At 44.3% G+C, this 12,904-nt stretch overlaps 1 protein-coding gene across 2 annotated transcripts in view; it reads right to left on the bottom strand.

Moving 5' to 3' along the window:
- Positions 1–12,524, bottom strand: part of EPHA4 (EPH receptor A4) — a 133,658-nt gene extending 121,134 nt beyond the window's left edge. For both annotated transcript variants that reach the window (XM_037524128.2, XM_037524129.2), the window contains exons 1-3: positions 12,362–12,524; positions 9,222–9,289; positions 4,443–5,106 (exon numbers count right to left, since the gene is read on the bottom strand). In XM_037524128.2, the coding sequence (XP_037380025.1) occupies positions 4,443–5,106; positions 9,222–9,289; positions 12,362–12,452 (823 nt within the window). In that variant the 5' untranslated portion in view covers positions 12,453–12,524. The remainder of the gene's footprint in view (positions 1–4,442; positions 5,107–9,221; positions 9,290–12,361) is intronic.
- Positions 12,525–12,904: the final 380 nt, after the last annotated feature.

The raw sequence follows: 12,904 nt of genomic DNA on the forward strand, positions 1-12,904 counted from the left end.
ACTTGATTCAAAGGTAGAAGAAAAAATTCTAAAGTGGAAAGCGTATCATACAGTATCTCTCTGAACTGTTCTTTAAATGCTTCCTTTCCAGTACTTCTTTTTTCTTCTAAGATCCTTCTATAGCATATTAGGAAAACAAAGTAAGCAATTTCTTAAAAACACAGCTCTCTCTCCCTCTGCAGAGCACAAATTTGAAATGTTTCTATTTTACAGCCATCAAAGAACTTCTATCTTGTTCTTTTTTTTTCAAAAGAGCTTTTAATAAAATACCTTTTGTTGATATAAAGAGGCACCATATATAAGGATATATGATATAGGTCCTAGATAACTATGACCCAAACAATTTATAAGAGTATTACGTATTCGAGCAACTCTTAATTTTGTCACAGTTGTGATTATTTGGCCTTAAACATGACTCCACAAGAATTCTCTCTTTTTACAAGTGTTAGTTTTATATATACTCTGAAAATAAGGCTTATTAATATTTCACAGAGTGAATCTGTGGCTTTCCTTTTATTTTCCAGCTTTTGAATTAAACACAAAATAAGTGAATAAAGAATTTTTTCCTCTTTTCCTTCTGCTTACTGTTGTGAGGTAATGAAAACAACTTGTAAAACATCTGGAACATTTCCTCAAGGGGGGGTGGTACATGAGGGGCAGGGACATCTGAGATGGATTTTTTCCCTTCCTTCTGCTGTCTGAGCAGGCCTGGTAACTAGTCTAATTTAGCTTCTGTACCAATGAGGGGACAAGTTCGAACTGCTACTAAGACAGTCACACTTTCTTCCTGGAGAAGACACTTGAGTGATTAACCCTCTTTGTTGTCCTGAGACAGAGCTAAATCATTTTAGAAAATGTTATCCAGGGCAGAATGAACTTGTAGCTGCTTCAGAGGGCCAGCTTGCCCTCACCCTGTGCTCTCAACAGGCATTGCTATTTTCCTAACAAAGAATAATGTCCATGTTCACACTTCTTATTCAGAATGATATTTGGAGAGTGTCATTTTTTTCACCCCTGTAGGAAAGAGAACTTTCCTTTGAGTAAGAGAAAAGCAGTTGGAGGGTGGGACCTGTCTTCATCCTCCGGCTCCATTAGCATGTACTGCTTGGAGGTAAGGACTCCAGAGGAAGTGTAGTTCTGTCCCCAAGGTCCCTGGATGACTTGGGCAGATAACCAGGGTTAGATCTAAACAAGACAGCCCAGGCCCCCACCCGCCCTGGCCATTTCTGCCAAGGACCCTTTGTCAAACATTTAAGATCTTAATCAATCTTCACTCTGACCTCCCAGACCCCAAGGAAGATGGATGAGGAAGTAGGTGACCTTTCACCTGTTCTTCTATTTGTCCTGCCACAGTAAACCCACTGGAAAGACAATTGGGGAGGAGCCTGCCAGAGTTCTGAAACCTTGCCTGTTCTCCTTTCAGTCCCCTCCCAAGCCCCCTTGATACCTGTCTTTCTTGTCCCACCCTCCAACTGCTTTTCTCTTACTCAAAGGAAAGTTCTCTTTCCTACAGGGGTGAAAAAAATGACACTCTCCAAATATCATTCTGAATAAGAAGTGTGAACATGGACATTATTCTTTGTTAGGAAAATAGCAATGCTTCCTATCTTTAACCTTGACTTCAAAAGAGTGGTGGGGAGATATGGACTTCCCATGTGCTATGTCAACTCAACACCCTTAAAAGCAGCTATGACCTTGGGAAGAGCAGTGACAAAAGAAATCCAAGTGTTAACATCAGTTGATGCTTTAAGACCTGCAAGGTGACTTCTACCAATTTTAAATCACAGTGTCCTCATAGCAAGTCTGCAGGCCAAGCACGACTATTATCAACCCATTTTACTGAACAAATGAAGGCTCAGAGGGTTCAAGGAACATGGTAAAATAAGGACATGGTATTGTGTGTGTGTGTGTTTCTTCTGTTCTAGTTATATGTCTCTCGAAATTTCCACTAGTGATGTCAAGGATGGAGACAAGCATTTTCATTCCGTTTAAGATGGTTGTCATCTTTTCAAACTCTGACTCAATTTTGGAATTTAAGAATCTTTAGTGATTCAAGTTTTTTCTTCCTCCCTAAATTCATAAGAAAGTCTGACTTAGTAGTAGTATGTTGTGTCAGGCAACACCACACTGACAAAGACATGGGAATCGTGGAACAGGCTACGTAATGCAGGATGCTGCTGAGAGCAAGATCCTGGCCAGTTTTATTGAAAGAATAATCATACAGGATCAACTACGTGTATAAGCAAATTAATGAAGTGCAGGATTTTGTGCAAAAAAAAAGTCTGCTTGAGTTAATTATTTTATGAAGAGTAAAGAAACTACCTGGGTAGGAGGTAGGGGAACATTGAAAACCCTCAAAAATAGTTCAGTCAACCTTTCTCTTCCACGAAACATCAGTCCTTGTGTTAGGAACCTTTTGCTCTGAGATGGACAGGATTTGAAAGGTGGAAGCCCTTCCCTTCCATGAACCACATGATTAACTGGAATCCCAAGATTATTTCCATAAAGCAAGCCACTAAAATGTTCAATTGCTTCTACATTCACTTCCCCTTCCATCTTTTTCTCTTTTCCTTCTAATTTGGGTTGTAAAAATGTCAGGGAGTTTCACAGTATTGCAATGTATGAGTTACTGGGCTCTGTGACAATTGAAAATCAATGACATTAGATACAGAGAGATGTACTAATGTCAGAAGCATGAGCATTTGAGCAGGAAATGGAAGACAATGATTTTTTTAATATATAAAAGACTCTTGACATGTGAAGATGTGCGAGTCCTGTCTTACAAAAATCGAAAAGGCAGGATAATTTTCTCTAAAATGTGATGTAGTGTCATCGCCCCGTTCACTCCATTCTTCCTGCTATGATTATTGTAATTTAGGTGCCAATAAAAATGCATTCACATATTTTCCAATATTAATACCAGAATAGATTTCAGACTTTCAAAGTGGTACAGTTTATCTAGTATTTGCAAAGTCAAGAGCAAACAAAATGGCAATGAATTAAATTTTGCAAGAGAAACTTTAATAAAAGTTCCAACTTTTAAATGTTCAAGTTTACTTTTCTACTCTAGGACAATGGAAAAGGTAGTCAGCCTTTATTCTGCTTTATTTACAATGAACTTAATAGGCATGCATTGTCAGCCACTCCTAGAAATAGCTATAACAATTCAGGAAAGTCCCTTCAGAAAAGTATAAAGTATGACACCAAATTACCAAAAATGCAATTTTCTATAGCGTATAACTGTTGATTTCCAGTCAAGTGGATCGCCCCATAGTTAATCCCACCCTGTCATTAAAATGGTTGAAATGCCAGACAAATGGTTTGCCAGTCAGTTATTTTGAGCTCTCTAATCACCAAATCAGATGAACCATGTGCAATCCAGTCTACCGCTCTACAGTCACCCTGGGAAAAGCTCAAATGATCTGCCCCATAGATGGACCAAGTTACACACTGCTTAGCATTTATCACAATAAAATTGGTAGGCGCACACTAGTGATATCTACTAAAAATAAATGCCAACCAAAAAAAAAAAAAAAAAAAAAAAAACCTTCCCCAAACCTTGGGAAAACCAGATTTTTTTAAGCCTAAACCCTCACGTGACACAATCTTTACAAATATGGATTACTCTGGTCACTCAGAAAAAAAACTGGTACAAAGAACTTTACAAACTCTCCAGTATACTGCCAGAAAGGGGAAATTAGGTGAAGCAGTAAAAATCACCTTGGTAATATGATAAATAGCAATTAACATGATAAACAAACCTAGATTTCTTCAAGAACTCAATAACCCAAAATGGATCACAAAGTAACTATTGCCTCTAACTACAGATCAAATAAGAAGACTCTTACTAGCTCTTTATTACCTCCTCAGGGAAATAAAGAGGTCTTTAGTCAAGATTAATTTCACTTCGACACCACATCAAGGGCACTCAGTGGAAGAGCACTCCACTGTTGGGCCAAGTCTACACTGGTTCACAAGGCAAGAAAAACTGGATTTTCCTGACACAGCTCAATTTAATAACTTCTCATTTAAATCACTCATATACACACACTTCAGATCACAGAGATGTACCATTTCACCAAGCCTGCAGACAGGAAAGCCATGGCTGGAGAATGAGTAGGTCCTCTTTGCATAAGCTCTGTCAGCCCTCGCTTCAGCTTTTTTCATTTCCATTTTAGAGGACGAATCAAGCCGGTTCAGACCTAAGTGCCTGTTAGCAAATGTGTTTGGCCTTCTGCTGATTACAGCAGCATCATTTATTTTGTCAGTATTAGAAGCATCTTAGCCTTGCCACCTGGAGCTACAGCACTTACTCATTAGACCCCTCTGTCCCACCACATCCCACTGGGGCTGCTAATTACTGGCTTTACTCCATTTAGTCTCATCTCTGATTTAATTACGTGCACTAAGCCCTAATGAAAAGTACAATATGGCTCTCTTACCTTGGCATTCTCCATTCCGCTCTTCATGCCCAGCGTTGCAAAGGCAGTTGCCAATGGGTACCAGCCACTCACCATCTGCCCCACAGTACATTTTTGGCACATCCTTCTCTTCCGAGTTGTTGACACAGGAGCCTCGAACTTCCACCAGGGAAGAAGTATCAGCCCCTGTGATGGTGTCTGGAAACTGGGCCAGGTTGCGAACGGTGAGCGGACACTTCTTATAGAACACACGGACGGACACCAGGGCGATGCAGGCCCCCACATCCTGGAAAGCCAGATAAAACCCCTTTTTGCTCAATGGCCCTACATCCCGGACCTCGGTGTTGAGCTTCATGATGCGGTCGCCAATGTCCACCTGAGTGAAGCTCTCGTCAGCGGCAATGGTGTCAATCTTGCCAAACTGGCTCTCGCGGATAAAGCGCTCTTTGTCGTTGTCTGATTCATAGTAATACAGGTTAAACGTCTCCTTGCAAGTCCCCATGACGCCCGGAAGGCTATTGCAGTCCCGCAAGGTGAACTTAATCTCGATGTACACCCTCTGCGCCCCTTCGCGTGTGATCCAGTCAGTTCGGAGCCAGTTATTCTGGCTGGGTTCCATCACGTTGCACACTTGGTAGGTTCGGATGGGGGTATTTTTTTCATCCATAATACTCACTTCCTCCCACTGCAAAGATCCAGCAGAAATGTATCAATTACAATATTTCATCCTACAATGATCTACCAATCCTATTTCACTTTCAAGGGACCCCAACGATTTTGTTTCAATAAGGAAAACGGAGTACCAGGACTCACTAATAAAGGTAATAGCGTGTGGGAGGTAAGGCAGTATTTATTGGGGATGTGGTCTTTTTTGTTTGTCTCATTCCTTTGCCTAAAATCCAAGGACAAGGGTGGATTTATTGCTTATGAGTTCTCAGCAGTGCCTGATGGTGGGCTAACAACCTCCAATTCACCTATTACAACAGCTACAATTTCAAGTGGCAACAGTTCAAATTTACTCATAAATGAAAAACTAGTATGTGTATTGTTTCAACAACTGAGCAGAGATCTGCAAATTAAGAGCAGGAAGAGTAGAGCTTGCCAAAGGAAGACAATTATCAGTTAATTAGTGGTGCTCCTGTCAGAACTTTGCTCTCTAATACCTAAAAAAATGTCAGTCGATTTTTTTTGGCACCAACTCTACTTTTTAAGGGGAAAAGAAAATCTCACCATTCAGGTTTCGATAATCCTGGGAAGACAGAGAACACATTTTATGGTTGAATTTTTCAATGACGCTGTCATTTATAATGACAGATGTCTTTTCAAGAGCATAAATTCAATTTTGAAGTTCCTATATTCTAACTTTTAAAAATCAGTAAATATGAATGCATACATGCTTTGCTTCTAAATAATCTGTGAACATTGAAAATAAAGTTCTAAGTGGTATTTATGATGAAACAAAATTAAAGGACAGTAGTTTTCCTGCAGTCTGCTTAACATAAAGATTCTGATGATGGAAGCATCTGAATTCAGCAAAATCCATTATGATTAGAGTCATCGTTTCACTCTCATGATAGCTTTTAAAAATGATCTTAAAGGCAACAAGAGGGTCCCGGGGTTCCTACCAGGAGGCTAGGCAGCCCCCAATACTTCATTAATATTGATAGTACTGCTATAAAAGAGCTTAAGTATCTAACACATGAATATAATTAAGTGGAAAAAAAAGATAATTCTGAAAAAATTCTGTTCAATAATAACTCTACTTAAAGCTCCATTCAATTCAATGAAGTACATGGAATCGTAAAGTATCTCTTAACGGGTTTCCCATCTGTGCATCGAAAAACTCTTAATGGATGGAAATGTTGCTATGTGAGGGACCATAAAGCATAAAAATCCTGTATCCTTTCATCTGCTACCCATCATGAAAGTTGGAACCGGGAGGGATAAGTTCCCTGTGGTGATTAGAATTTCTTTGTATCCACTAAGCAATAAATCACCAGTAATTTACTTATTTGGGGAAATTCATGTAAATCCAAAAATAGATTCTCTACCTTCAAAAAAAAGCTTACTCAGCATGCTTCTTATCTCAGAACAAAGGGAATATGGAAAAACACATTTATCAATGTAAATGGAAGCACATAGGGATACCTGGGATACCTGGGCAGAGTTTACAAAGGATAATTCAGGTCTAAAGGGAATTTTCCAACCTAAACTTAATGGCCTCTACACATTGATCAACCGCTAGAACAATGCCAAATCTCCCTTAGTTTTCTATTTTACAATCAGTGTCAGAAACTTAATATACTCCCTTAAATGAACACTGCCAAGAAGTTAGGGTTTTTGCTACAATGTCACCATCAGAAATCATCACTTTGCATGGTTCTCCTGTTCTGCTTAGTTGTTATTAAGGAAAATGAAAGAAGAGTAAGTTGTCTCTGGATTATATGTCATATTTTCTTGGTACTATTGCCAAATAAGATTTCTTTTTTTCTTTTTAAAAATAGCAACCACAAAAAAAAAATGCCATTATTGGACAAAACAGGTTTCCAGACAAGAAAGAGGTGAATTGCTCTTACTCCAAGTAGAGAATTCATAATAATCCAGAAACTCAAATGTTCATTTACCCTCTGCTAGAAACAACTTTCTCAGTCAACCCATCCCTTCTTGGTACATGTCCAATTTCTCCCTTTCATTTTAAGCCTGAAAAAGTGCTCTTTAATTACAAATCTAGAGATTAATTAAACTATATAATTCTTTGGCACACAATTTCTCAATGGCCACTGTATATTTTGGAATGAGTAATTCCAAATAAAATTTTATATCGAGCCCTTCACAATCATACTTTAAATGTCGCATTCATAATATTTAAGGAAGGGGGGGGTGCCTGCCTACACTAAGCCCATAAAAAGTTCTGGGTTGTACACAATCAACTATGCAGAGTATTTTAAGAGACTTCTAGACAACCAAAGAGAAGTTTTGTGTCTAGAAAAAGTAACCAGGTGTTCTTTCAGCAGTTCTGGCGAGTGGGGAGGGGGAGACGTCTGTAGCATATTAAATTGCAATAAAAGCTTTCCAGAAATTAGATAGACTGGAGACTGTATTCAGAAATGTGCCATTCCTCACTTTTAAATAAGTCACATATATATATATATTTAATGCTAATAAGTCACTTCCAAAATCATACAAGATTTATGAAGCAGACAGTAAGAAAAACAAGGCTCATTAAAATTTTTAATGCAGGGACTGATAGCTTCCACCTTCGATTTTGCTAGCAGTTCTAATCTATTCACCCTACAGAGCAACGGCCCTGGTGTAGCATGGGAAAGGCTGGCGAGTCAGTGACCTTTCCAGGGTATAGGATTAACAAGAGTCTGACTCTCCCAAGATAAAGCTGTACCTTTCTTCTCATTCAAAGGATGAGGGCAATTGCCTGCAATCAGCGGTGAATACAGCCTGTCTACACTGCCAGAGGCCTGCCAATCACTCTCCCTCCCTTTAAAAAAAAATGGTTTTGAGGGCAGACTAGGATTTTTCAGCAGCAACCCAACTGACTGCCGTCAAGTTCAGGCAGAAAAACAGAAAGGCGAGGCAATTTCTACTTTTATTTCCAATGAATTACAAATCCTGCTTTAGAAAAAGGCCTCCAGTCTCATAAAATGTTTACTTGCCTTGTCTTATTTTTGAAGCATGTCTTTTACAGCAGTGTCTATGAAACCTTTTTAAATCATCTATAGTTTACTCGGTGGACAGGTGTGAAGCCCCAGTGCTGGGGACTGGCATTATCTATCTTTTTGTTTTTGCATTTGTTTTTTTTTAGCCTGGTGAAAATTCCTGATCTTTCATCCCATTGTTTTAAATCAATTGACTCAGTCATAGACTTTCAAGTATGTAAAGGTTGGATGATTTACTTAATTTTTAAAGAATCTGCGAGTTATTTCAATTTGGCAGAAGTGGGGGGTACATGTTGTTCTGATTTCTTTCCAAAGCTGATTCATTCTGACTGGTTATGAAGGGGGCAGGGTAGAGTGGGAGAATATGGCACTGACCTAATTTTATTTTCTGAATCTTCCTATGGAGGCAGGAATGCCAAATTTGAGAAGCGATGAGTTCTCTCATACTTTCTAATTCAGTTTCCCTGGAAAGTCACAATTCCAAATGCTTAAATCTTTTCACCTTTCGTACAACAATGAACAAGCTTGGGTTTTTTGTTTTTGTTTTTGTTTTTTTTTTCCTGCAGGTATTATACATACCTCTGGCATAGTTCCTCAGGTTTGCAAGAAAACAACCACTGATTTAAGGTTGTGAGAGCAAGGTAAGGAGCCCCCCCACGGCGCCCCCCACCGCAAAAGCACAGAATTAAGACTGTGCCTGGCCCCGCTGGAAATGTTCTCTCCCTGGTATATTTACTTCTTCATTTTCCTCATCTGGAAACAGCAAATGCTCTAAAATTAACCCTTTCAAGACGTCATGGTCATTGCAATAATAAGCATAAATTCTAATTTGGTCCCCAGATCATCTTTCTTGTTGGTATTTTAGATTTAAATAGGCATCTAAGTCTAGGCCTCCACCAATCTCCTAATTTTGAAAGCCCTTTCTGCCCTTTTGGTTTCTAATTCTTCCAAGACAGAGCTATCCAATGGGAGTATAAGATTTCTCCAACAAAGCGTAATTCACTTCATGGGCCACGTTGGAAATCTGACCCCCTCACCACAATCAACAAGAATCAAGCCATTAGGATACTCAGAAAGTTGCTAATCACTCTTTTTCACCCTTTACATCCAAGAGTGACTTGGAACTTACCCCTCCTTCCAAAGGGCTTGCTATCCACCCAAGTTCTCCCTGAACGGACCTGGAATCCAATAAGGTAACTGGAGGGGAAAAAAGAAAAATAGATTAATTTCCAATTGCAAAAAGCCAATACTATAAAAACCATGGCCTGAGCACTTCCATATGTGCAAGGGCTGGTATATCCAGCCCCGGATCAAAACCTACACTTGGTCTCACTTATGTAAATAATCATTACTCACTTGATCTTCTCCCCTCTTTAAACCTGCAGGTTCTTATTTATTTAACTTGCTTAGCATTTAAAATTCCATCCCAGGACTCAGTTGATTCATTTTCTAAAAAGGATGAATAGAGAATCCCAAGTACAATTCAAAAAAATAAATATATCTGTGCAGAGCAGTTAGACTCGGGAGCAAAAATCTGCATTCATCTCTGTCTGGTATCTACTAGAGTTATTTGTTTTTGCAAGTTTCAGGTGACCACATAACTCATCATCATGGTGACAGAGTCACAAGTGAATTCTATCAGGGAGTCTGCAAAGGGTCAAGGGAAGTCTCCCCCACTAGCATGCCCCACCCCCTCCACCAGCAGTCCCTGGAGGTGATATCTCGGCTTTTTTAAATATCAAAGTTTCAGAAAGGGGAAATGCCAGACGCTTAGAATTAGAATGCAAATGTCCTGAAGTATTCTCTTTCCCAGGTCTTTTAGAAATAGAGGACAATCGCAGACTCGTCCTGAGCCCTAGAGGAAATCACTGGTTCGAATTTTAGGTACCGGGTGCTGCAGCCCGTTCCATTTAGCCTGCTCGCTCTACCCCTGCGACTGTGCCAGCGCCGGCGCGGGGAGCGCGGCTGCAGAGGGGGGGCCGCAGAGCTGCGGAGCCTCACCCAGGCCGGCCGGTCCTAGGCACCGAGACCCCTGCAAAGGACGCCATGAATCCCTTAACCTCTTCACAGTCCCGTTCCCACTGAGATCCGCAGGCCTGGGGGTCGAAAGGCCCATTTCAAAGGAACCACTGGGTTATTAATTTGATGAGCGAAGCTGGCTCTCGGGGTGGGGGAGGGGTGGGAATAGGAAGTCTCCATTCTGGCTCCTCCGCACCCCAACTATCAATCTCCCCACACGCCCCTGATTTCTGGTCCCCTCCTCTCTCATTTCACCCCCAAGTCAAAGGAGTTAACATCGGCCTCTTTCCAGAGGAGCCTGAATTCCTGGGGTCTGTTAATTATTTTTAAAATGCAGAGCCCTCCCTGGGCAGCTCCCGCCCGCAGAGGCGCCCCCTCCCCATTTTCGCTCCGCTCGGCCCCTTGAGAAAAGCCCGCTACATCCATTTGGATTTATGTAAGGTGGATTAGGGATACAAAGGGAACAATAAGACCCAATTTACAAAAAAAGGGAGGGAGTAGCAAGGGAGGGTAAAAGGAGAAAAGGAAACGTGATGGGAATAAAAAAGCAACAAAATGAATTAATTTTTAAGGGGGGAGGGGACCGAGGGGGGATAGACTCGCCCCCCCCCGTGTTTCTACATCAGATTACGGCTCCATCAACGCCCCCCCCTTTTTTTTTTTTTGGTTTAGGATTCCCAAGTTTTGCATCCGCCTCTCCCCAAAAAAGAAAGAAAAGGGTAAAGGAAAAGAAAATCTCCACTTCTGAGGCGAGAAAGGCATTTGGGGGGGGCGGTGGGGGGGCGCGTCCGCACAAGTGTGCGAACTGGTCGCGAGAACGCGGGGTCCACGATTAGATTCAGACGAAAGACCCTGAGGTCCGAGGGGTGCAGCGGCCGAGCCGGCTCGCGGGAGCCCCGTCGGAGGAGGCGCGCGATGGCGCGGGCGGGAGCGCGCGCTGCGCTCCCCGGCGTACCCGCCGGCAGGTGTGCGGGTCTCCAGGAGCCTCCGCCTGGCGAGCTCTGGGTACCGGCAGTCCAGCCAAGGCTAAGTTGGTTTTTGGCTCCCTCCTTCGGAACAGGGAAAATGATAGATTGCACAGGGGTGGATGGACGGATCCTGGAAAGCCGGACGGACGGATGGACGGACGGATGGATGGATAGGTGGGTGGGTTGATGGATGCATGGAGAGCTAGGGGAGGGGGAGCGTAGGGGACAGTTAAAATTAAAGAACCGGCGAGACGGATGCAAGCCGAGCTGCGCCCAGGATGGAGCGCGGGCATTCCCAGGCACAAAATCATCGGCGTCCACGCGGACACCCGCGCACCCACACGCATGCATTTGCGCGCGCGCGTACACAGATACACACGCACCCACACTCAACTCGCCCTTTTTTTCTGAGCTAATAAGAAGCTAAATGATCTGCTCCTACCTCCCAGACCCAGACACAAACCTCGTCTTTCCAGCACGTCCTAACAGACGCGCAGAATACTGGACACCCAGAAGGGGCCAGGCCGTTCCGCACGTTCCCTCCAAACTAACCCAGTTTGCAGTTCTGGGGGGGCAAAAAGCAAAAACTCGAGGACTTTCAACTTGCCCCGGCAGGTTCCCAGGGTCGGTGGGCTAATCTGGGGAGCCCGAGGCCCCCCTAGGCCAGTGATCGCACCCCCGGGGAACGCGGCCCGAAGGGAGAAAGATGTCTGGAGCTACGAATCAGGTCGCGGGGGGATCCGCGCGAGGCGCCCCGACTGCGGCGCGTTGGAGGCCCCGCAGCCGGACCCGGGGACGCGCGGGGCTCGGGAAACTTTGCAGAAACCAGAGCTGGAACGCTTTTGGAGACAGCGCGAGCGCCAAGCTCTTGCAGTGCGCCAGGCTGCCGCCGATCCCCCGACCTGGGCTGGATGGGGGGTGGTGGTACGGAGGACGAGGTCCACAGATTCCCCCCCACACCCCCAATCCTGGCGTTGGCTTCCGTGAATCCCCTCGGGACACCCCGAGCTGGCCTCGCTGGCTGATGCTGATAAACTTTGTCCTTTCGTCGCAAACTTGAGTAGCCTCGCTGCACGGGTCACCGCCGCGGGGCAGGCTGCACCGCCGCTCCCCGCCTCCCCTGCGCAGCTCCCCCTCTGCTCAGCCCCCTTCTCCAGAGTCGGGGCGCACAGGGTTCCTACCCGCATCCCCTGCACCCGCCGGCCTCGCGCTCCCGGGCACCGTTCACCCGCAGATCGGCCCCTCTCTGTCCCCGATCGCAGAAAGGCCGCCCGTCTCTTACCTTCATTCGCGGGGTACACCCTGGAACCGGTGACAGCGTCGCAAATCCCAAAGAGAAACGAAAAGAGGACGAAATAGAAAATCCCAGCCATGGTTCGCCGGTGCCAACCCTGCTCCTGCCGCTTCTATCCCAGTGGAATAAATGCTTAAGTTAGGAGTGCAGCAGGCTGAAGACATTGCCAAGGGGGTGGGCCCGGCCCGTGACGTGCGCCCGCCAGTCCGGGACCCGCGGCCAATGGTGGCACAGATGGGGCGACCCGGCCCCGCCCGTACTAGGAGAGGCCCCACCCCCTCCGGGCTCCGCGGGGCGCGCGGTCTCCTGAGGTTCCCGCGGACTAGCTGTGCCCGGTCCCTGCCCCCGCCGGAGCGGGACGCCGGGGTCCCCGAAAGTCGCCTCAGGGTCTCAGTCCCTGGGCAGCGGAAGGCTGGGAGTCGGACTTGGTGCAGGGGGTGGTAGCTCGAGGAAAGGTTTGCCACCTCTTCTTCAGCCCACGGTGGTTGGAGGTGGAGGAAAGGGCTCCTTCACTGCAATAAAATAAGTATA

Source organism: Talpa occidentalis, unplaced genomic scaffold (assembly GCF_014898055.3).
Source record: "Talpa occidentalis isolate TD23 unplaced genomic scaffold, MPIMG_talOcc4v2.1 talOcc4.3, whole genome shotgun sequence".
Classification (NCBI taxonomy): domain Eukaryota; kingdom Metazoa; phylum Chordata; class Mammalia; order Eulipotyphla; family Talpidae; genus Talpa; species Talpa occidentalis.